General features: G+C 39.9%; 1 protein-coding gene across 1 annotated transcript; it reads right to left on the bottom strand.

The window, feature by feature from the left end:
* Nucleotides 1-340: 340 nt before the first annotated feature.
* On the bottom strand, nucleotides 341-25198 carry ncstn (nicastrin). The gene is made up of 17 exons (XM_062023197.1): nucleotides 25051-25198; nucleotides 21355-21456; nucleotides 21149-21272; nucleotides 20950-21071; nucleotides 15671-15816; nucleotides 15437-15593; nucleotides 15121-15233; nucleotides 12224-12376; nucleotides 12053-12157; nucleotides 10535-10612; nucleotides 10268-10437; nucleotides 10092-10194; nucleotides 6579-6677; nucleotides 6392-6473; nucleotides 4548-4711; nucleotides 4256-4471; nucleotides 341-1775 (listed from the first exon to the last, which is right to left on the bottom strand). Exons 1-17 carry the CDS (start codon nucleotides 25106-25108, stop codon nucleotides 1653-1655), a joined length of 2115 nt encoding a protein of 704 aa, XP_061879181.1. The 5' UTR covers nucleotides 25109-25198; the 3' UTR covers nucleotides 341-1652.
* Nucleotides 25199-26644: the final 1446 nt, after the last annotated feature.

Here is a 26644-nt window from a genome sequence, read left to right as displayed (position 1 = left end):
TTGTGAAATATTTCTTCAAACTTATTATGATTAAAATTCAAAAAAATTACTCGGGCAAATCTAGAAAATCTGTAGAATCAAATTTGAATCTTATTTCAAAGTCTTTTGAATTTCTTTTAAAATGTTTGTTCTGGAAAATCTAGAAGAAATACTTATTTGTCTTTGTTACAAATATAGCTTGGTTCAATTTGTTATATATTCTAACAAAGTGTAGATTGGATTTTAACCTATTTAAAACATGTCACCAAAATTCTAAAATTAATCTTTATCAGGAAAAATTACTAATGATCTTCCATAAATTCTTTTTTTAAATTTCTTCAAAAAGATTCGAATTAGCTAGTTTTTCTCTTCTTTTTTTCGGTTGAATTTTGAATTTTAAAGAGTCGAAATTGAAGATAAACTATGTTTCAAAATTTAATTGTAATTTTTTTTTCGTGTTTTCTCCTCTTTTAAACCGTTCAATTAAGTGTAAATATCATTAATTATTAATAATAACAGAGTTAAAGGTAAATTGAGCAAATTGGCTATTTCTGGCAATTTATTGAAGTGTGTATCAAACTGGTAGCCCTTCGCATTAATCAGTACCCAAGAAGTAGCTCTTGGTTCCAAAAAGGTTGGTGACCCCTGCTATAGATGTTCTCATTCAAAGTTATTCGTTTTTTATCAATCAAGACACCTGGGTTCACTTCCCCAAACAATTCTCTCCATGGTACTCAGACTTCCTCCCACATCCCAAAAACATGCATGTTATGTTACATGGAGAATAGAAACTTGTCCATTGGTGTAAACTAAAAATGGTTACTATACATATTTCCTGTGATTGACAAGTAACCAGTTTGTGTAGTATCACACCTACAACCCCTTATATCTGCTGGGATAGGCTCAATTTACTGTATACAAAAAGAGTAGAAGTAACAATTGGAAAACAGTTTAATTCCTCATCAAGAAATCAACAGCTGTTTCAAAGACTATTTTACAATGAAGGGGAAAAAAAGTCTGATCCAAATGAAGTGGGCAGCCAGGAGTACCAGTGCAAATTTCAGTCTAAAAAAAGAAAAAGAAAAGCTACTTACTACATCTTCATTTGTTGTTCATTTGTCTCACCAAGTGTTTTTTTGTGATTGGAGGTCCATCCATCCATCCATCTTCTACTGCTTGTCCTTTACGGGGTCGCTGGAGCCTATCTCAGCTTATGTACAGTAAATGGTACAGTATTGCACATGACAATTTTCTCTCTCACACATTTATCCTTGCTTGTATACACTGAATCAACTATCATATTTAATTGTCATTGCTCTTATTTTTCAAAATCAGCTCTTTCTTACACGCACACAATTAACAAAAACCTTCTTGAACAATAAAAAGCAAGAACATTAATTTAGTGAAAGGAAATATGACCATCTTTTCCAAAGGCCTGCTGGTACCTGACCAGACTTTTCGGAGTCCACTCGGGAGCCAATCCAGTAGTCAAAACCCGCCTCACTTCAAACCAGCGAGTCCAGGAAAACAAGGCGAGGTCTAAAGCAGGCCTCAGCGTGTTGTTTGGATTTAAAAAAACTAAACAAAAAACCTGGTCCGGGTCTGATGGAGGTTCAAGTAGGAGTTTTAGAGTTGGTGGGCCCATGTCTCCTGTCAGGACGTACGTTAGGCGGTCAGTATGTGGCGTTGGTGGGCTCCCGTTGAGAGCTGAAGAGGATGTCAGCCTTGGAGCTGATGATGTAGGTGAGCAGCAGTGAAGTGACAAGCACGCCCACACCCACACCCAGCGTCAGCATCTAAGCAGGAGGGACAGAAAGTTTAGTACAGTAGTGTGGCCAGCTGCCATCACGCCTCCAGCCATAACTACAGTTTTAGGGCAGGGGTGATTCGTATCACCTACTTTGTGATGTTGTCGCTATATTCAGCAAGTAATAAGAGCCCTGTAAATACTCAATCAAAAAAAGCAACAAGCGCCCAATATTAGACTTTAGGATAATCTGAATTAAAAACACAATTTGCTGCTGGGGGTGTATATTATAGCGTCCCGGAAGAGTTAGTGCTGCAAGGGGTTCCGGGTATTTGTTGTGTTGTGTTAATGTTGTGTTACCGTGCGGATGTTCTCCCGAAATGTGTTAGTCATTCTTGTTTGGTGTGGGTTCACAGCGTGGCGCATATTTGTAACAGTGTTAAAGTTTATACCGTCACCCTCAGTGTGACCTGTATGGCTGTTGACCAAGTATGAATTGCATTCACTTGTGTGTGTGAAAAGCCGTAGATACTATGTGACTGGGCCGGCACGCAAAGACAGTGCCTAAAAGGTTTATTAGCGCTCTGTACTTCTCCCTACGTCTATGTACACAGCGGCGTTTTAAAAAGTCATACATTTTACTTTTTGAAACCGATACCGATAATTTTGAAACAGATACCGATCATTTCCGATATTACATTGTAAAGCATTTATCGGCCGATAATATCTGCAGTCCGATATCGGACATCTCTAGTCTGAAGCATTAAAATCATTTTCTGCCCAACTAAATAATTTGGTGTTAATTTTTTTTACAAAAAAGTGCAGACAAATGTAATATAAATATGCAGAAATATGGGTTTAAATAAATAATATAACCTGATCATAAATCATTTGGTTTCCCTTCACTTCACAATGCAAGGTGGAGACCAACGTGCCTTCTAATTGCACACTGCTCACACGTCCTCTGCGCCCACTTTTGACAAGAACAAGAAAGTTTGATCATATTACGCCTATACTGGCTCACCTGCACTGGCTTCCTGTGCACTTAAGATGTGACTTTAAGGTTTTACTACTTACGTATAAAATACTACACGGTCTAGCTCCATCCTATCTTGCTGATTGTATTGTACCATATGTGCCGGCAAGAAATCTGCGTTCAAAGAACTCACGGCTTATTAGTGATTCCCAGAGCCCCAAAAAAATCTGCGGGCTATAGAGCGTTTTTTATTCGGGCTCCAGTACTCTGGAATGCCCTCCCGGTAACAGTTAGAGATGCTTCCTCAGTAGAAACATTTAAATCCCATCTTAAAACTCATTTGTATACTCTAGCCCAGGGGTCACCAACCTTTTTGAAACCAAGAGCTACTTCTTGGGTAGTGATTAATGCGAAGGGCTACCAGTTTGATACACACTTAAATAAATTGCCAGAAATAGCCAATTTGCTCAATTTACCTTTAACTCTATGTTATTATTAATAATTAATGATATTTATCTTCGTGGAAACACTGATCATCTTAATGATTTCTCACAATAAATATATATACAAACATAAATATCAATATGCAACACTTTATTTTTATATTTTCTCTAAGTGCACATTTTTCAAATTGAACATTTTCAAATGATCACTTCTAAGACAGTCTTGTGAAATCACAATATCCCATTTTAACTAGTTAGCCACTAACATTTTTTGACAAATCATGAATTACTTTGCACCATGTTTGTACAAATAATAACTCATGTAAAATACAAAAGTCAACTCTCAAATTTTTAAATAAATCATGTCACACTTTGAGTTTCTTTGTCAGTTAGTGAAGACCAAGTCTTTAAACTATTTTCTCGGATTTTCAAATTCTATTTGAGTTTTGTCTCTCTTAGAATTAAAAATGTCGAGCAAAGCGAGACCAGCTTGCTAGTAAATAAATACAATTTTAAAAAATAGAGGCAGCTCACTGGTAAGTGCTGCTATTTGAGCTATTTTTAGAACAGGCCAGCGGGCTACTCATCTGGTCCTAACAGGCGACCTTGTGCCCATGGGCTGCTCTAGCCTTTAAATAGACCCCCTTTTTAGACCAGTTGATCTGCTGTTTCTTTTCTTTTCTCATCCGCTCGGGATGGTTTCCTGCTGGCCCCACTATGGACTGGATTCTCACTATTATGTTAGATCCACTATGGACTGGACCACTCGACATCCATTGCTTTCGGTCTCCCCTAGAGGGGGTGGGGGGGGGGTTACCCACATATGCGGTCCTCTCCAAGGTTTCTCATAGTCATTCACATCGACGTCCCACTGGGGTGAGTTTTCCTTGCCCTTATGTGGGCTCTGTACCGAGGATGTCGTTGTGGCTTGTGCAGTCCTTTGAGACACTTGTGATTTAGGGCTATATAAATAAACATTGATTGATTAATGATTGATGTCATTTATCTTGCTTCCTAAAACTGTTATTTTTTACAATATATATTTTTCAGATTTTGTAAGTACAACGAATAGAATTTGGAGAGTGAAGGATAGAAAAGGGTCTGGCCTACCTCCAGCTCGTGACTGGCCACCAGGAACACGCGGCCTTTGAAGTTGGACTTCCACCTGGATTCGGTCCATGTGGAGTAGTCTTTGGAGGAGTACTCTCGCAATACAAAGGCCGGCGACAATGCCTTGGAACGGTGTATGGTGGAGCGCACGCAAAAACCTTCCCTCTCCGTGCTGTTGGGCCGCGCTGCTCCTTGGACCCACATGTACGTGTACAACTGAGGGGAGGAGGACAGCAGTCCACTTTTAGACCAGAGGGGGGTACTCATGAGTGCAATGAGGGCATTTGCTCACGTGTTTAGTCTCGCTGTCTTTCTCGTTTTCGCGATGCTGCTGGCAGTCGTCCTGGGTGACGTTGACCACGCTGCCCGTTAGGTTGGCCAGCAGGTACTCTACCAGGCCGGTCGGTTCACTCAACTGGTTTTCCACGCCAACATAAAAGTTGGTGGGCCTATTCTCTGGCGGACATAATCAAGAAGGACAAAGCATTGTTGGTTATATACCCTTATTTATTTTGTTCAACCCCTGGTGGCTGGCCGACTGTTGGCTGTGAGAGAGCTTTATTTGATATGCAGCAGCGCTTGCTTTTAGATGTTAATATCGCCAATCAGCCTCATTTAATCATAGTAACCAAAATCGTGGTCGTGACTAAAATGTGACTATTTGAACGGCACTAGTCCAAACATTTGACTATTTGACTGGCCTGTCTACATTGTAGCATATATGATATTTGTTTCCCAAAACACAAAGATAATTTAAAGAGATGGAACATTATGAGGGTAAAAAAAAGATAATTTGAGGTTTTAAAGGCCTACTGAAAGCCACTACTACCGACCACGCAGTCTGATAGTTTATATATCAATGATGAAATCTTAACATTGCAACACATGCCAATACGGCCGGGTTAACTTATAAAGTGACATTTTAAAATTCCCGCCACACTTCCGGTTGAAAAACTCCTTTGGATATGATTTATGCGCGTGACGTCACAAAATGCACGGAAGTGGTTGGACCCTATCGGACCGGATACAAAAACCTCTTGTTTTCTTTGACAAAATTCCACAGTATTCTGGACATCTGTGTTGGTGAATCTTTTGCAATTTGTTTAATGAACAATGGAGGCTGCAAAGAAGAACGTTGTAGGTGGGATCGATCGGTGTATTAGCGGCTAAGTACAATACTTACAGCAACACAACAAGGACTAGCAGACGCCTAGCCGATGCTTGCCGCCAAACCCACGGATGAAGTCCTTCGTCGCGCCGTCAATCGCTGGAACGCAGGTGAGCACGGCTGTTGATGGGAAGATGAGGGCTGGCTGGCGTAGGTGGAGCGCTAATGTTTTTAGCATAGTTCTGTGAGGTCCGGTTGCTAAGTTGCTAAATTAGCCTTAGCGTCGTTAGCAACAGCATTGTTAAGCCTTACCAGGCTGAGAATTTTTAACCGTGTAGTTACATGAACATGGTTTAACAGTATTGTTGATCTTCTGTCTATCCTTCCAGTCAGGGGTTTATTTCTTTTGTTTCTATCTTCATTTGAGAACGATGCTATCACGTTAGCTCAGTAGCTAAGTGTGTCACCGATGTATTGTCGTGGAGATAAAAGTCACTTTAAATGTCCATTTCGCGTGCTCGACTCTCATTTTCAAGAGGATATAGTATCCCAGGTGGTTTAAAATACAAATCCATGATCCACAATAGAAAAAGGAGAGTGTGGAATCCAATGAGCCAGCTTGTACCTAAGTTACGGTCGGAGCGAAAAAAGATACGTCCATCACTGCCTCTCAAGTCCTTCACTGTAACGTTCCTCATCTACGAATCTTTTATCCTCGCTCAAATTAATGGGGTAATCGTCGCTTTGTCGCTCCGAATCTCTCTCGCTCCATTGTAAACAAAGGAAAATTGTGAGGAATACTAGCTCCTGTGACATCACGCTACTTCCGGTACAGGTAAGGCTTTTTTTTTTATCAGCGAGCAAAAGTTGCGAACTTTATCGTCGATTTTCTCTACTAAATCCTTTCAGCAAAAATATGGCAATATCGCGAAATGATCAAGTATGACACATAGAATGGATCTGCTATTCCCGTTTAAATAAAAAACATTTATTTCAGTAGGCCTTTAATGTATTTGTATTCAACTCACTGAGGGAGCTAGCTGAAGTGACCATCTCCTGCAGCCAGGTGTTGTTTGACTGGACAAGGAAACTGTAAAGGATGTAGTTCACCTGAAGTTGCAGAAAACAAAAAATATTGGTTAAAGGCAACTGTTGTACGTCTTTTTTTAAATTTTTAAACGATGTAACAAAATGAAAGGAAAATGAAAGGTTTACTATTCGCGCGTCTGCGTTGATGGTGCTCAGCCGGGATTGTTCTCCTCCGGCCTGTTTGTACAGAGCTCGAGCAACCACGGTGGCCACCTCTGCCAGCGCCTGATAAAATACACAAGGTCATTAGTCAACTGTGTGACACACCACCATCTTACACCAGAGCAGCGGCGTCGAAGTGTGTGAGTGTGCTGGGGTTCAGTGGGGATGTTGTACCGGGATCCCAAGCACAGGGGGACTTTTGTCAAGTTTGAAAGAAACTGTCTGCCATTAAATATGTCATTTATACAAATGATGTCATAAATGTTAATAGAATATAAATATAGCCATGAAATGTCAATAAAAAGGCTGCTTCTATTAAATTAATTATGTCTAAGACTCCCACTGCCAATCAAAAATACAAAATGGTTAATTCCCTTATATTATATATATAATTAGTGATTCCCAGAGCCCAAAAAAAGTCTGCGGGCTATAGAGCGTTTTCTGTTCGGGCTCCAATACTTTGGAATGCCCTCCCGGTAAAAGTTAGAGATGCTACCTCAGTAGAAGCATTTAAGTCCCATCTTAAAACTCATTTGTATACCCTAGCCTTTAAATAGACTCCCTTTTTAGACCAGTTGATCTGCCGTTTCTTTTCTCCTCTGCTGCCCTCTCCCTTATGGAGGGGGAGTTGCACAGGTCCGGTGGCCACGGATGAAGTGCTGGTTGTCCAGAGTCGGGACCCGGGGTGGACCGCTAGCCTGTGCATCGGTTGGGGACATCTCTACGCTGCTGACCCGTCTCCGCTCGGGATGGTTCCTGCTGGCCCCACTATGGACTAGACTTTCGCAGATGTGTTGGATCCGCTGTGGACTGGACTTTCACAATATTATGTCAGACCCACTCGACATCCATTGCTTTCGGTCTCCCCTAGAGGGGGGGGGGGGGGGTTTACCCACATATGCGGTCCTCTCCAAGGTTTCACATAGTCATTCACATTGACGTCCCACTGGGGTGAGTTTTCCTTGCCCGTATGTGGGCTCTGTACCGAGGATGTCGTTGTGGCTTGTACAGCCCTTTGAGACACTTGTGATTTAGGGCTATATAAATAAACATTGATTGATTGATTGATTGATTGAATTTCACTTGGATAGTGGCAAACCGAGCTTCGTACACTTCACTCAACACAGACATCATGACGTCATCCAAGCTCACTTTTATGCAATCCCACACAGCACCAACATGGAAACCAGGATGAGGTGATAGAAAAAAAGGTATTATTATAACAATTATATTTGTTGCACCACAAAGCAAAGTTATGTACAAGTTTCACTTTTGCATCTCATTGCTCTTAACTGTGGTGCATTCAAAGACCCTTAATTAAAGTTACAGATATGGGGTTTTTTTTAAACGGGGAGATTCAACCCCGAGCAGATGCACTAAAACTGATATGATCATAATGATGATGTTTTATTGTGATTCATATTATCCACTGATGATAATCCTCGGTAATTCAGATAATCTCTATTTTGAACTACGAAGCAAAGGAAAACTTGACAGATTTACAACCCCTGGTAAAATGATAGAATCCCTAGTCTTGGAGGATGTTCATTCAGTTGTTTAATTTCGTTAAAAAAAAAAGAAAACGGACATGACACAAAAATTTAGTAATTGAAAATGGCAACATTCTGGCTTTAAGAAACACTAAAATAAATCAAGAAAATAAATTGTGTTAGTAACAGTTTAATTTTTAGATCAAGTGGAATGAAAATGATGGAATCAGTCAATTATGGAGGAAAGTGATGGAATCATGAAAAATAAAAAAACACTCCAACACACCACTAGTAATTTGTTGCAACACATCCGGCTTTTATCACCGCTTGCAGTCACTGAGGCATGGACTTAATCAGTGACAAACAGTACTCTTCATCAATCTTGCTACAACTGATTGCTGTTGTCAAATCAGCTGTGCAGGTTGGAGTTTTGTCATAGAACATTTTCTTCAATTTCCATCACAGATTTTGAATTGGTTTGAGATCCTGACTATTTGCAGGCCATGACATGCACCATATGCATCTTTCTTCAAGTAAGTTCTTACAGTTTTTGTTCAATAGCATGATGCATTATCATCTTGAAAAATTATTTCATCATCCCCAAACATAGAATAAGAAAAGTGTCCAAAATGTCAATGTAAACGTGTGCATTTACTGACAATGTAATTAATGGCAGCCATCTTCCCAGTGCATTTAGCTGACATGCAGCCCCATTACATCAATGACTGTGGAAATGTGTAGGTTTTCTTCAGGCAGTCGTCGTCATAAATTTGATTGGAACAGCACCAACAAAAGTCCCAGTATCATCACCTTGCCAAATGCAGATTTGCAATTCATTACTGAATATGACTTTCATCCAGTCAGTCTATAGTCCATCATTGCTTTTCCTTAGCCTATTGTTCTTTTGTGTTTAGGTGTTAATAATGGCTCTCGTTTAGGTTTTCTATATTTAAATCCCACGGTGACTCAAGTTTCCGCCCATCGGTTTTTCATCTGTTTTGCTGTGCGTTGTCTGTTTTCAAAAAATATTACTTTAAATTTTCTGTCTTGACTCTTTGATGTTTTCCTTAGTCTACCTGTAGACTTGCCTTGTACAACCTTTGAATGTTGTTTGTCCTTGGTCCAGATTTTAGACATAGCTGAGTGTGAACAATTGAACACTTTTGCCAAATTGCGTAATTATTTACCGCCTTGAAGAAGTTTGATAATACTCTGCTTTGTTTCAGTTGACATATCTCATGTTGGAGCCATGGTGCTGGTGCAACAGCTCTCCATGGTGTGAACAGTCCTTTTTAACTGCAGACTAATGAACCGATTTAATCCGATGCATGGTGTTAGCTTTGTAAATGAAAATTTACTGGGTAATTCCATTTTTTTTTTTTTACACAGAATTGAGTGAATACATAACTTTTTTAATCGACTGGTCTAAACATGAAACTGTTACTGATTACCACAAATTATTCTCTTTATTTTTCAGTGTTTCTTAAAGACACAAGTGACTCTAGTTGTGTGTCATGTCTGTTATGTTTTTTTTTTCGGAAAAATTAAACAACTGAATATCTTCCAAGTCTGATGATTCCATTTTTTTTTCTTCCAGGAGTTGTATAATCATATTTAAGTGAATAATGACATGTTATATGATTATTTAAATTCATAATCTGGCCACTTGATATTGAATTTCTTTTTTTTGTTAGTGTAAAACAAAACCAAATTATTTTGGGGATTTATCTAGATATTTTAAACTCACCTTTAGAAATTCAAAAACCTAATTAGGTTTTACAAGTGTTTTAAATAGCTGGTTTCAACCAAATCTATGCAAGAATAAGTTTCTAAGTGCATGTAAACATACCAAGTATAGCGTGCTGACTTTGGGTTTAGTGGGGGCGAAGGGCCTTTTTAGAGAGTTTGGAGTATGAATTTGATGTTACTCCCCTGCACCAGAGTATTATATTAATGTAAGCAGGTATGTGGATTTAAGGGTGCTAACCTTGGCTGTCTCCGTGACAAACTCCAGCTGCTCTTCTTGGGTCATGTTCTGCGGGTAGGACACGCTCAAGTAGTCTGCATTGTCATACATGCTTTCGTAGAACCTGCACAAACAGGACACAAACGTACGTCAGTCAGCGGGTATCTTAAAACCCGCTGACCGACGAGATGCTTTACCTGTTGCTGAAAGCCGACTGGTGGTCCTCGATAACAATGCCCGGGATGGGCCGGGACCGCAAGAAGCGCTGGAAGGACGAGGGCGGCAGTGGCTGTGAGAAGTCGGGCTCACTCAGAGAGACGTTTAAACCCATCACGGACGACTGCAGGTTTTCAACCAGCGTCTTTACCTGCAACACAAACAGTAAGACAACCTCAGTGGTCCAGTTGGGAGTAAAATGGTTTCCTTTGTAAAGGACAGAAACATTCTGGTCAGAAAACACAAACCTCATCGTCGACACTGGTGTTCCTCCTGGAAACCGGATCAGAGTGGAGCCACAGACTGGAGTTGGCTCGCAGGCCCACCTAAACGGAGCATATTCACATGACTTTTACAGTTTTTGTTGAATCCAGAGGCGCATGAAAACAACTGTACGCAATATTCATTTTGGACTAGAACACACTCGTGTTCAGAAACCAGAAAAATAACTTACTGTCACATAGGAATGGATCTTGTGGCTCAGTAAAAGTCAATCAATAAAATTATTTCAAATAGGGGTGCACAATAAATTTTGCACATATAATTCTCGGGCAGATATGAGTAATTATGACATCTTACTGACAATTAAAAAAAAACGCTCCAATGAGGCAAGATTACCCACTAACATTGGTTAGTGTGAACAAATTTAAGCGCAGCGCTCCTTTTCTCCTACCTCGCAGGAAGCAGGCCTGGCTGAATAATCAATAAAAAAATTACTTTGATGATTTTTTTCCAGCATCAATAACTCATCACGTCCGTATGTATGTTTTTTTCTTCACCTGCTGCTTCCAAACAGGGTTAAAGAGGTCCTGTGTGATAAAACTGCCCATTTTGGGCTGGTGTGGTTACACGTGGTCTCCGGTTGTGAGGCCGGTTGGATGTACTGCCAAATTCTCTGAAACGCCTTTGGAGACGGCTTATGGTAGAGAAATTAACATTCAATTCACAAGCAACATTTTTGGTGGACATTTCTGCAGTCAGCACGCCGATTGCACGCGCCCTCAAAACTCGCGACATCTGTGGCTTTGTCCTGTGTAATAAAACTTCACATTTCAGAGTGACGTTTTATTGTGGGCAGCCTAAGGCACATCTATACAATGATCATGCTGTTTAATCAGCATCTTGATATGACAGACCTGTGAGGTGGGATGGATTATCTTGGCAAAGAAGAAATGCTCACTAACACAGATTTAGACATATTTGTGAACAATATTTGGGAGGAATAGGTCTTCTGTGTATATGGTAAACATTTTAGATCTTTGAGTTCAACTCATGAAAAATGAGAGCAAAAGCAAAAATGTTGCTTTTATATTTTTGTTCAGGTATGACCATGTGATATCACTTTTTCTTTTGTCATAAATTTGCAAACGTTTCAAGATTTCAGTTTTTTTCCGTCAATATTGGTTACATCGCTGATAAATAAAATTAACTTTTTTGATTTTAGAAAACGGCTGCAAAAAACAAAGAGCGAAAAATGTAAAAGGTGTCTAAATACTTTTGGTGCCCACTAAACATTTATATCCGCGTAAAAATTTTTTTTAAAGTTTAATTTCTTTAAAAAAAAAAAAATTCTGTGCTTACAAAACCTGTCCTCAAACTCTGCCTTTGCGACCTCAAAATTAAGATACAAGTATAATAAAATGGTAAACCACTCTTTACACATCGTTATGAATGTTAAAATGTTACTTGAAACATTGACTTTGGTGTAGCCCTAACGGCAAAACTGCACACATGATGTATAATCATGTGGGTGTGTCGCCACCTACCTGTCCAACCTCTAGAAGGGAGTGAACATTGTCCAGGTCCACAACAAACTGTTGGTTCTCCATGTCGTACACCATCCTGGAACTGCCAATGTAGTCAAAAGTTTCCTGCGGGACATCAAGCATGATTTAAAGGGGTTCTTCATTTTTAAAGACAAAATTAAACAGACTGACCCCTTGGAAGAAAGTGTAAAGGATGGTGCGGTTGAGCGGGGTGTCCTGGGTAGCGTTGCGCAGAGCATGAGCGGCTGCCAGCAGAGCGATGAAGCCAGAGGCCGCGCTCTGCGCTCCGGGAGCCACGTCGTAAAAAAACGATCGGCTGTCCAGCTGTGCAGGGAAAAGGAGAGTTATGCAAATGTCATGGAGTCACATAATTAGATCGATTATTAGATTTCAACGCGCAATTAGAGCTAATGGGAAAGTCGAGAGCAAATTTTCTGCTTCATAAAACTACTGACAATGTTGCAGTCTGAGAAATAACATGCATTACAGCAAAATATTTAATCAAATCACACACAACAACAGTTGTTAAGTTACTGTGTCTCTAAAACAATACGTTTTTACGCTTCTGCTTATTTTCCAATGAGTAGAAAGGTAACACTACATGCTAACACAAAGCTTGTGGTCGTCCAAGCCTAGCATTTTAAGATAAATGAAAAACGGATAAATGGTATAATGACATACTGCGGTAAAATTCCAGACGGTTAGAAATAGTTTTTTTAATCATCGAAAAACCGTAATTTATGAATGCCTTTTAGGCAACACTGCTTATTCCCTGGAAGTGGAGTCACAACGCACACATGCATGCACACTAGCGCCGTTTGGCTTGAGAAAACATGGCGGAAAGCAATTACCTGACCTTGCTCTGGAGATTTTACGTCCGAGTAAACAGACCTGGTCGCTTTTTTTCCACTTTATTTCTCTCGCTTCACTTCTGTAGTGTAGTCTCTCAGTGTGGGTTTAAGAGCGCACTGCTGTTAATGGATGGCGATAGGTAAGGACAATATTGGAGACGGAAGCATTTGTCCCGCACCAAAAGTATACCGTGGAGGAGCAAAATATGTAATGTCGCTTTCATTTTCTCAACACAGCGTCTTTCACTCAGCCGCTGTGACTGAGAGTCAATGACGTGAGGAAAAATGCAGCAGGCGATGTGAAGAGAACGTTGACACAAGTCTTTCCGTTTGTTTACTGGGATGGTCACTCGTCCTTTAACTGCCAACTTTGTCAGTGCTCTAAAAACATCAATACTAGCTCAAATGTTTGGTCATCTCATCAAATTTAACGCAGGCTGTGAAGTGAGGCACAAAGATTGTGCATTCATTTCGAGAAGTATCACTCTTGTTGATCTTTTTTTGGCCAAACTGTTTCACCAAACCACACGGTGTTGATGGAGAACGAAGCTTGTTTATTAGACATTATCTTCATTAGCCAAACTGCTTTGTGTTATATACGTTTACATTAACTGTGGGGTTATTAAGATATTACTTTCAAAACCATTCATGTGACATAGCTTTTTGTTAATGTTTTATTATGTATAGTTAATTCCTATACGTAATGTTTCTGCTCAAACTCTTAATTGATCCGTCCCGATACAGAATGTACATGTAAATGTACGGAATTTAAAAAAATACCTCTCTCTTTAATCAAAATGTAAAAATACAGATGAAGGCATCATGTAATGAGAAAAAGCTGACACGTTGATACTATTAATGAACAAAAACACAAATATTTGTCTTTAAATATATGGATAATGTTTATCTATAGTCTTTTATTTATTAGACATTACAAATTAAATGATGGCGTTGCGTTCACACCCCACTCCAACACTGCTATACCTCCCATAAAATAATTGTGAATATTATTTTGGTTAGAGTTAAGCAGCCCCATGTGTAAGACTAGATCTCAAATATGAACACTATTTTTATCTCTATGGACAAAAAGTGCAGTTACGTCTTACAGCCATCAGGTGCCATCTTATATTTGTTTTAATTGTTTATCTCCATCCAACCATTTTCTACCGCTTGTCCCTCTGTCCATAAGGTGCCATCTTGTACAATTTTCACATGCATTATTTTTTTATTTATGTTATTTTGTTTCTGCCATATTGCTTTGTATATAATGCTTGTGTTGCTTTCATAAGCACATTCAATTTCTACTTGAGGTACATAAAATTCAATTTCTACTTGAGGTACATGAAACACAGTGTTCTTATCTACAGTAAAGCAAATAGAACTAGATGTTTCAATCCCTTTGGTAAGTAGGAACAATCTTGACGGTAGCAGTCGGTGTGGAATAATGTTTCTTCTACACAATAAATCATTTTGAATGTGATGTCTTTTTCTTATATAAATTTTGAGCACATTTAAAAATACCGCGATATTAAAGACAATTGTGATTAGAGATGTCCGATAATGGCTTTTTTGCCAATATCCGATATTCCGATATTGTCCAATACTTCATTACCGATTCCGATATCAACCGATACCAATATATACAGTCGTGGAATTAACACATTATTATGCCTAATTCTGTTTTGATGCCCCGCTGGATGCATTAAACAACGTAATGGGGGGTGGGGTGGGGGTTGTATATTGTAGTGTCCCGGAAGAGTTAGTGCTGCAAGGGGTTCTGGGTATTTGTTCTGTTGTGTTACGGTGCGGATGTTCTCCCGAAATGTGTTTGTCATTCTTGTTTGGTGTGGGTTCACAGTGTGGCGCATATTTGTAACAGTGTTAAAGTTGTTTATACGGTCACCCTCAGTGTGACCTGTATGGCTGTTGACCAAGTATGCCTTGCATTCACTTGTGTGTGTGAAAAGCCGTAGACATTATGTGATTGGGCCGGCACGCAAAGGAAGTACCTTTAAGGTTTATTGGCGCCCTGTACTTCTCCCTACGTCCGTGTACACAGTGGCGTTTTAAAAAGTCGTAAATTTTACTTTTTGAAACCGATACCGATAATTTCCGATATTACATTTTAAAGCATTTATCGGCCGATAATATCGGAGTGATGAGAAATTATCATCCCTATCTCACCACCAGATGTACAACTTTATTCTCAATTCTCACCCGGGCGGCAGCAATGACGACACTCTCCGACATCTTGTGACCTTTGGCGGTGCCGTTGAGAGGCTTGGTGGCGGCCCAAACGTTATAGTCGCCCAGCGGGTCGCACACAAACTCTGCAAGCAAAGATAAAATGTGTGACTACTTGGTCAGGCACACCAGTCACTTCATTAGGTACACGGAGCTGTACCAAAAAACAGCTTTAACAAAGACGATAATGTCGACTTGGCAAAACAAAGTGACGGAAATATGAGAAACAGCTGTCAGTATGATGCATTGCAGTTGCACGTGGCATCCAGCTGACATGACATAAAAGTACCATTTGCGGTGTTCAAGCTGAACTTGTCGCCGATTTCGTTCCTCCTCATGCACGTGATCGTGTCAGTAACCGCATACATGTGCGAGTTGAGCTGCATGGCACACAGCGGGTACTGGGGGGTGCTGCCGTTCACCCAGCGGTTGTGGTCCAAGTAACACTGGCAAGAAGTACAGGATTAACGTCAACTCGTTCCCGCATTGTTCTCAAGGGGTAAGGGGTTTGAAAATAACGTACCTGCCGGATGAGCTGGGTCTCGCTGTCGTCCTTCATGGAGAATATGGGGAAGTCATACTCCTCGTAGGACAAGCCATTTCCGAAAGGGTTCCACGTGGTGACGTTGCAGTGAGCCATTGACGGACTGTAGCTCTCGGAATAGACACCTGACAGGAATAAGATACATGAGGTATGGCCAGATTTTTTCAAATTTGACCTGCAATTTAAGGAAAACAAAAATACAAAATATAATTGCGCATGGTCTACAAAAGCAAATAACCACCAGTGTCTCTAATTACCGTATTTTTCGGACTATAAGTCGCTCCGGAGTATAAGTCGCACCGGCCGAAAATGCATAATAAAGAAGGAAAAAAACACATAAGTCGCACTGGAGTATAAGTCGCATTTTTGGGGGAAATTGATTTGATAAGAGCCAACACCAAGAATAGACATTTGAAAGGCAATTTAAAATAAATAAAGAATAGTGAACAACAGGCTGAATAAGTGTACGTTACATGACGCATAAATAACCAACTGAGAATGTGCCTGGTATGTTAACGTAACATATTATGGTAAGAGTCATTCAAATAACTATAACATATAGAACATGCTATACGTTTACCAAACAATCTGTCACTCCTAATCGCTAAATCCCATGAAATCTTATACGTCTAGTCTTTTACGTGAATGAGCTAAATATTATTATTTGATATTTTACGGTAACGTGTTAATAATTTCACACATGGTAAATGGGTTGTACTTGTATAGCGCTTTTCTACCTTTTTAAGGAACTCAAAGCGCTTTGACACTATTTCCACATTCACCCATTCACACACACACAATCACACACTGATGACGGGAGCTGCCATGCACGGCGCTAACCAGGACCCATCAGGAGCAAGGGTGAAGTGTCTTGCTCAAGGACACAACGGACGTGACTAGGAGGGTAGAAGGTGGGGATTGAACCCCAGTAACCAGCAACCCTCCGATTTCTGGCACGGCCACTCTACCAACTTTGCCACGCCGTCCCCTCAATATTATTGGAATATGTTAGGATTTATTGCATACTGTGCTATTAAGTATTTAAAAGAGATACAACTGCTTCCATTGATGATATTTCTTGTTAAGCAGAATTTGACGTAAATTGGTAGGGAGTCCATTTCTCAGATGATGCCATTGTTGATGACTGAAGTGCTGATATCAACCCCCCGTATTGTAAATAATGTAAATAATTAAATGTATATACTCTGATGATTAACTTGTGTGATGACTGTATCATGCTGATAGTATATATTTGTACCATGAATTGATTTACGTGGACCCCGACTTAAACAACTTGAAAAACTTATTGGGGTGTTACCATTTAGTGGTCAATTGTACGGAATATGTACTGTACTGTGCAATCTACTAATAAAGGGTGAAGTGTCTTGCCCAAGGACACAACGGACGTGACTAGGATGGTAGAAGGTGGGGATTGAACCAGTAACCCTCAGATTGCTGGCACGGCCACTCTCACAACTTCGCCACGCCGTCCCCACATAAGTCGCTCCTGAGTATAAGTCGCACTCCCGGCCAAACTATGAAAAAAACTGCGACTTAAAGTCCGAAAAATACGGTAGTGTTGGGGTCAAAAAACAGCTGTGGCCGTTGGCAACCTGTTGATGTATGTTTTTCATTATCTCCACAAGATGGCAGTAGCTGCATTTGAAGTATGATTTGACTCTACATGCGCTTTACAATGCTGCTACTAAACCGCTAGTGTGAAAATCATGCATGTTAACAATCCACTCATCAGCGCTATTAATGCTGACCAAGCTTTTTGCTCCCTACTGCTAATACAACATTGGTTCTGTTGCTACCGTGGTCTACAATATACTTGTTAAAGTGTCTTTCCAGTGTATTTTACACAGTATATCGCACCCTCTTCAGGCTTCTCGTACGTTATGACGTAATTTCGTACGTACGTAACACATGCACACCCATTAGCTTTAGCTGTTGTTAGCTGTCATTGAGTGTATATGTTATCATAACAATAACTTGAATGCAAATTGTTGGACTGTCTTTGTATGTGTGCAAGCGCTCTGTGTGCGGGTGAGTGACAACCGTAGACTCCAATCATTTTATTCAGGCCGTTAAAAAATGTTAATACATAAACTTTGTAATTGTGAAAAATATAGACAATTATCTATATTGTAATTGTAAAAAATAAGGACAATTGTCAAACAAATCTGTTGTGTTGAACCACTAATGTTGTACAATTATTTTGCTTTAAAAAAATATTACTGTGAGAAAGTTGCAAACAGCACCTTTAAAAATTAACATGTGACCAAAGAGAACTACCTTTTCTCATGCACTCCAAAACATTACTAAAGTTAAAGAACTTTTTATTTAGAGTACGTTTTCACATTTCAGAAGTAACAGCATAATTATCTCCTGCTTCTAATTAAGACCCCACTCTCTAACTGTCCATCACAGTGATGTCCATACGACAAATCGCCAGTGTCCTTCATCTGGCCCATCTCTTAAAAATATTATTACAATTATTTTTTTCAACTTTTGGGAAGATATAGGTGAATGAAGACATTGACCATGTGTAGTACACTAAAAGAGTTTGAGCATAAATGTATGTGTAGCAATTAGGGATGTTATGGTATGACAACTTCTTATCACGGTTATTGTGACCAAAATTATCACGGTTATCATTATCGCGGTATTTTTAAACATGCTCATAATTTTCAAAAAGTATTTATACTGAAATATTCTAACCACGTTTTATTTAAAAACACAAACAAGAGATTCAAAATTATTTCCTTTGTAGAAGAACCATTGTAGTTAAAAACATTGTTTCATGTACCTCAAGTAGAAATTGAATGTGCATATGAAAGCAACACAAGCATTATAAACAAAGTAATATGGCAGAAAAATAAATAAATAAATAAAATAAATGTAAAAATTGTGCAAGATAGCACTGTAGGACGTAAGAGATCAAAAAATTTAAACAATTGTACGAATTTTGAAAGATAGCACCTGATGAATATGTAACTGCACTTTTTGTCCATATAAATACAAATAGTGTTCATGTATGAGATCTAGTCTTACACACAGAGCTGCATGATTATCGCCAAAATAATAATTACGATTATTTATTGTCAATATTGAAATCACGATTATTGATTGTGTTAGGTAAAACAGAGTTGGGGTGGGGCGTGAACGTGGCGCCATCATGTAATTTGTAATGTCTAATAAAAAGGCTAAAGATAAATGTTATCAATATATTTAAAGACAATTATTTGAATTTTTGTTCATTAATAGTATCATTTTTCTCAGTACTTGATGCCTTTATCTCTATTTTTCCATTTTGATAGAGGGAGGGTTTTTTTTAAGTCATGTACATGCTGTATCGGGACAGATCCATTAAGAGTTTGAGCAGAAATATGTTGTATATGAATTAACTATATACAATAAAACATTAACAAAATGCTATGTCACATGAACGTCTTTTTAAAGTAACATTTTCTCCTCTAAAAACCACAAGTAATGTAAAAAAAACCATGGTGTTTACTTTTTGATATCAATATAAAACACAAAGCAGTTTGGCTAATGAAGATAAAGTCAAATAAACAAGCTTTGTTCTTCTCCAACAACCATGTACTTCAGTCCAACAGTTTGGTCAACAAATATAAAGAGGATACCTCTTACACCTAATACACTCTTTGTGCCTCACCGACAACTCAGCCTGCGTTCAATTCGATGAGATGACAAAACATTTAGCTAGTATTTATGTTAATTGAACACCGATAAAGTTAGCAGTTAAATTAAAAGACGAGTGAGCATCCCAGTTAACAAACTAAAGACTTTATAAACAAGTTGTGGCAACGTTCCCGACACATACTAACTCTCAGTCTCAGCAGCTGACGGACAGACGCTGGTTAGTTGCATGTTCAAAATGAAACTGCAACATCAAATATTTTTCTCCTCCAACAGCATTGCGCTCTTAATCACACACACAGACTCCACGGAAGTAGAAGCGATTGAAATGAAGTCAAACAAAGCGATCGGCTCAGTTTACTCGGAGGGAACATTTTCAAAGCAAAGTCTGTGTAGTCGCCATGTTTACTCGAGCCGAACAGCTCTAATGTGCGTGTGCAGGAAGTAAGCAGTGTTGCCTAAAATGCATTAATAAATTACGTTTTTCGGTAATTAAAAATTTAAACGGTATTACTAACAGTCTGGAATTTTATCGCAGTTTATCATTATACCGTTTATCGTTACAACCATATATATATATATATATATATATATATATATATATATATATATATATATACATACACTACCGTTCAAAAGTTTGGGGTCACCCAAACAATTTCGTGGAATAGCCTTCATTTCTAAGAACAAGAATAGACTGTCGAGTTTCAGATGAAAGTTCTCTTTTTCTGGCCATTTTGAGCGTTTAATTGACCCCACAAATGTGATGCTCCAGAAACTCAATCTGCTCAAAGGAAGGTCAAACTGTTTTCAGATGTGTGAACATGATTGCACAAGGGTTTTCTAATCATCAATTAGCCTTCTGAGCCAATGAGCAAACACATTGTACCATTAGAACACTGGAATGATAGTTGCTGGAAATGGGCCTCTATACACCTATGTAGATATTGCACCAAAAACCAGACATTTGCAGCTAGAATAGTCATTTACCACATTAGCAATGTATAGAGTGTATTTCTTTCAAGTTAAGACTAGTTTAAAGTTATCTTCATTGAAAAGTACAGTGCTTTTCCTTCAAAAATAAGGACATTTCAATGTAACCCCAAACTTTTGAACGGTAGTGTATATATATATATATATATATATATATACATATATATATATATATATATATATTTCTGTGTGGAGTTTGCATGTTCTCCCCGTGACTGCGTGGGTTCCCTACGGGTACTCCGGCTTCCTCCCACCTCCAAAGACATGCACCTGGGGATAGGTTGATTGGCAACACTAAATTGGCCCTAGTGTGTGAATGTGAGTGTGAATGTTGCCTGTCTATCTGTGTTGGCCCTGCGATGAGTTGGCGACTTGTCCAGGGTGTACCCCGCCTTCCGCCCGAATGCAGCTGAGATAGGCTCCAGTTCCCCCGCGACCCAGAACGGGACAAGCGGTAGAAAATGGATGGATGTATATATATATACAGTGTATATATATACAAATGTAAAATAGACAATACAAGATGAGGTAATGATTAAAGCATGTTAAAATGTGACTTAAATATTAGTTGTAGACCACATTGTATCTAGACAACCCACCTGTGTTCTCATTGGGACATGAGGTGTGCGGAGAGAAGCCTTCAACCGGGTTTGCGTTGGGTGTCACGACGGCGACGCCAGCTACCCGCCTGGAGCCGTTCTTGAGTTTCATCATTATAGACCTGACGAGCAGACCGACAAGGTGTAACTCCTGAGGTGGGATCCACAGTTCCAAAAGTTGATGCCTTGCAAACACTACCTGCTGAAGAGCTGGTATTCTACGATGACCATATAAGGGGGATTTGGACCGGTGCGAAGGACCCAGTCTACATTTTCCTCTGACTCCAGCACATGGAGTACACCGACATTTCCAGACAAGGAGGCTGGAGGAGGAATTTAAACATCAGTATGCCGTGTGACACACGCTCATTATAGTGTCAGTTTATTTTGTGTTACATAACTTACACTGGCAGCCTATTTGATGAGTTGCATTGAGGAGACGGACGCATGGGATCGTTTTGTTGAGGTGCACGTAGATCTTCTTTTCCACTGAAGTACAGCCAGCGCCTGTGCAAACAAACAAAACAAAACTGGTGCATAAAAAAATGCAATAAAGTAGGGCTATTAAAATTACAGTAATCAATTAGAAAAAAACTATTATATATATTGTGGAGAATGCACATATGTTTAAAAGTTCTTTTTTTATTCATAGTCATGTTTAAAGCAGCTAGTGTTTTTCCATTTGTACTCTTTCTTTTTTTTTAGGAATATGTCCACAAGTAAACTGTGTGTGTTACCTTGAAGGCTTGCAATGTAGGAGTTGGAGTACTCCCTTATATCTTATCTGTAGTAGAACAATGAGCCTGTATTCCTTTCTGGAGAGGGTGGGAGGAAGCCGGAGTGCGTATTCAAGAAGTTGTCTCTTCCTGTTTGAATCTTAGACCATCCCGAGATGACGGTATGACTGTATTGATGTGGGCTGGTCTCCTGAAGCTTCAGTAAAACTTGTTAATATTCCTATTCTGTCTTGATGGTCCTTCTTACTCTGCATATATGTCATCTGAAAGAACTTGGGATTGACCAGTGACTTTAATTCCCTGAGAGGGAATACTGGCCGGACGCAACAATATACACACTATATTGCCAAAAGTATTTGACCACCCATCCAAATGATCAGAATCAGGTGTCCTAATCACTTGGCCCGGCCACAGGTGTATAAAATCAAGCACTTAGACATGGAGACTGTTTCTACAAACGTGTGTAAGAATTGGCCGCTCTCAGGAGCTCAGTGATTTCCTGTCATAGGATGCCACCTGTGCAACAAATCCAGTCGTGAAATTTCCTCACGCCTAAATATTCCAATGTCAACGGTCGACTTTATTATAAGAAAATGGAAGAGTTTGGGAACAACAGTAACTCAACCACGAAGTGGTAGGCCGCATAAACTGACAGAGGGGGGTCAGCGGACGCTGAAGCGCATTGTGCAGAAAGTCGGCGACCTCTTTGCACTGTCAGTTGCTACAGAGCTCCAAACTTCATGTGACCTTCCAATTAGCCCACGTACAGTACGCAGAAAGCTTCAATGAATGGGTTTCCATGGCCGTGCAGCTGAATCTAAGCCATACATCACCAAGTCCAATGCAAAGCGTTGGATGCAGTGATGTAAAGCACATCGCCAATGGACTCTAGAGCAGTGGAGACACGTTCTCTGGACTGATGAATCACGCTTTTCCTTCTGGTAATCTGATGGACGAGTCTGGGTTTGGAGGTTGCCAAGAGAATGGTACATTTCGGACTGCATTGTGCCGAGTGTGAAATTTGGTGGAGGAGGAATTATGGTGTGGGGTTGTTTTTCAGGAGTTGGGCTTGGCCCCTTAGTTCCAGTGAAGGGAACTTTGAATGCTCCAGGATACCAAAACATTTTGGACAATTTCATGCTCCCAACCTTGTGGGAACAGTTTGGAGCGGGCCGCTTCCTCTTCCAACGCGACTGTGCACCAGTCCACAAAGCAAGTCCATAGTGACATGGATGACAGAGTCTGGTGTGGATGAACTTGACTGGCCTGCACAGACTCCTGACCTGAATCCTTTGGGATGAATTAGAATGGAGACTGAGAGCCAGGCCTTCTTGACCAACATCAGTGTGTGACCTTTTCTTTTCTTTAGGGATTTCACCATCTACGCTCCGTAATATCATCAAAGGGTTCAGAGAATCTGGAGAAATCACTGCAGGTAAGCAGCTAAGCCCGTGACCTTCGATCCCTCAGGCTGTACTGCATCAACAAGCGACATCAGTGTGTAAAGGATATCACCACATGGGCTCAGGAACACTTCAGAAACCCACTGTCAGTAACTACAGTTGGTCGCTACATCTGTAAATGCAAGTTAAAACTCTCCTATGCAACAACAACACCCAGAAACGCTGTCGGCTTCGCTGGGCCTGAGCTCATCTAAGATGGACTGGTACAAAGTGGAAAAGTGTTCTGTGGTCTGACGAGTCCACATTTCAAATTGTTTTTGGAAACTGTGGACGTCGTGTCCTCCGGACCAAAGAGGAAAATAACCATCCGGATTGTTATAGGGGCAAAGTTGTAAAGCCAGCATCTGTAATGGTATGGGGGTGTATTAGTGCCCAAGACATGGGTATCTTACACATCTGTGAAGGCGCCATTAATGCTGAAAGGTACATACAGGTTTTGGAGCAACATATGTTGCCATCCAAGCAACGTTACCATGGACGCCCCTGCTTATTTCAGCAAGACAATGCCAAGCCACGTGTTACATCAACGTGGCTTCAAAGTGAAAGAGTGCGGGTACTAGACTGGCCTGCCTGTAGTCCAGACCTGTCTCCCATTGAAAATGTGTGGCGCATTATGAAGCCTAAAATAGCACGAGGGAGACCCCCGGACTGTTGAACAACTTAAGCTGTACATCAAGCAAGAATGGGAAAGAATTCCACCTGAGAAGCTTCAAAAATGTGTCTCCTCAGTTCCCAAACCTTTACTGAGTGTTGTTAAAAGGAAAGGCCATGTAACACAGTGGTGAACATGCTCTTTCCCAACTACTTTGGCACGTGTCGCAGCCATGAAATTTTAAGTTAATTATTATTTGCAAAAAAAAAATAAAGTTTATGAGTTTGAACATCAAATATCTTGTCTTTGTAGTGCATTCAATTGAATATGGGTTGAAAACGATTTGCAAATCATTGTATTCCGTTTATATTTACATATAACACAATTTCCCAACTCATATGGAAACGGGGTTTGTACACGTGTAGGCTGTATGTGTGTGTATATTTATTGTTACTTAACTTTGCCCAATGCTGCTCTGCAATATGGCTTTTACAAATATACATGAAAGTACTTTAAAACGTGTACAGGTGTACCTAGTTCTTATGAGTTTCTTTACAACGCTGTAATAGTCTAAAATGGGCTCAATGATTATATCTTCACATAAACACGCCATTTCTATTTTCTGCCATTTCACAATAAAAGAGTTACATGTTCGGGTGAGACCAAAAACTCATTTAACATTAAAGTTAAAGTACCAATGATTGTCACACACACACTAGGTGTGGCGAAATTATTCTCTGCATTTGACCCATCACCCTTGATCACCCCCTGGGAGGTGAGGGGAGCAGTGAGCAGCAGCAGTGGCCGCGCCCGGGAATCATTTTAAATGATTAATTATACACCAAACGAACAAAGAGTCCGGGTTTGGTTAAAACGACTCCACATATGATTTAACTATAGTTTAGGGTTGTCTCACAATTAATAGTACAATAAGTACTAGACATCAGATCCTTTTGATAAAAGGCTGAGGCTGCCTGTGAGCTCCAGGCGGAGAAAATCACGAGAAGTCACGCTGACGCTCACTCGGTCTCAACAGGATACCCGGTGTACAAATACTAGTCAAGACTTATCTCTTAAAGTTGCCTTCTCTAAAATGACTATAAAGTTTACCGGGAGAAAAATAAGAGTGACAGCGCACACGGAAATGGCGTTTTGAAATAAAAGCTAACCAGGGCAGTGACGTCGCTAGCCTAGCATCCAGTTAGCTCGGCTCTACTCACAAAAGAAGTCGAACAAGCAAACAACATGTCTACGAAAGGCACAGAAAACACAAAGGGGAAGCATTCTAAGCAATCTTAGTCAAACTTACCGATGAAAAATAAACAAAATATCAGGGTATTTATCCATTTCTTCGACACTAAATCCATCTTCCTGGTTTGAAAGAAGACTAACAAAACAGGAAGTGATGACAAAGGACACTTCCGGGTTCCGGTATGCTTGTTCCGCTTTCCTTTACCAAAAAAAAAAAAAAGACAAACAAAATGGCAGCATACTTGCGTTTATCATTTTAAAATGTAATACGTCACCTTGTAGTAATATTTAAAGGGGACTTATGAGTTTAATCTACATTTAAAACACGTCCTTGTGGTCTAGGGCAGTGACCGTGGATTGGGGTCCGTGGATCGATTGGTACCGGGCCGCACAAGAAATTAAAATACAAATAAAAATAAATAAACTTTTTTTTTTAAAATTAAATCAACATAAAAAACACAAGATACACTTACAATTAGTGCACCAACCCAAAAAACCTCCCTCCCCCATTTACACTCATTCACACTCATTCGCACAAAAGGGTTGTTTCTTTATGTTATTAATATTTGTGGTTCCTACATTATATATCAGTCTGCAGGGATACAGTCCGTAAGCACACATGATTGTATTTTTTTATGACAAAAAAAAACCCACCCCCCCCCCCTCCCCCCAAGAAAAGTAGCTATGCTATTGGCTGTCATAAAAGTTGCTAGAAGTTTATAGATGACATCATTCCCTCATTTGCATAATTGATTACAATGGACGCTGTAGGCGAAAGGAATAAAGTAGTGGGAGGCATCAGTGAGTTAAAAAAAAAAAAGCAAATCATAATTAGAACTAAAAATAAATTTTCTTCTGTTTATTCTTAATTATTTTGTATTTTTCATTGTTCTACATCGTTAAATGTTAGTGTCAAATTTGATCAAAAGACTGAAGGGTTGTGATTTTCACCAACCAACCAAATCTATTGACTGGCTCATTAACATGAACGATAGGTTTGTTTTTATTTGAAGCGTGACAGGGATGAAACACAGCTCAACCAAGCAGGAACTGCGGCAGCTTTGCACAGAGCGGATGCACGTCAGTGTTATTATACGCATGCCAAGTTGGCTGAAAACAATACTTTATCCTACATTTTCCTTGAAGTCTCATCAAACTAAGTCAAATTGTTGTTGCCTTTTTCTGTCTTGAGTTCGTCCTGTATCGTTATGGCCAAATAATAATGGAGTAGATGTATATAGTGCTTTTATAGACACTGAAAGCGCTTCACCGAGAACAGAGAACCCATCAGTCTTTCACGGGTGTAAGTTACATGTGTAGCCACAGCTGCCCTGGCCCCTGGGGTAGACTAACGGAAGCGTCACCCCTCCGACCACCACCACCAAACATTCATTCACATTTATACACCAGTGTGAGCGGCACTGGGAGCAAGCGTCTTGCCCAAAAACACAAGATATGACCAGGATAACAGAAGCCGGAATCGAACCTGGAGCCCTCAAGTTGCTGACACGGCAGCTCTACCATCTGAGCCACGCCGGCAAGAAGGAATCGTTTTCACGGGAAGAGTCTCAGCAGCGGGGGAGGAGGCTTTCCGACACAATATGTCAAAGAATGACAAGATACATACGTCATTCAATCTGTGTCATCACTGA

Source organism: Entelurus aequoreus, linkage group LG16 (genome assembly GCF_033978785.1).
Source record: "Entelurus aequoreus isolate RoL-2023_Sb linkage group LG16, RoL_Eaeq_v1.1, whole genome shotgun sequence".
NCBI lineage: Eukaryota > Metazoa > Chordata > Actinopteri > Syngnathiformes > Syngnathidae > Entelurus > Entelurus aequoreus.
Note: the sequence above shows the minus strand (reverse complement) of the source record. Positions and strands in the feature narration are given on the sequence as shown.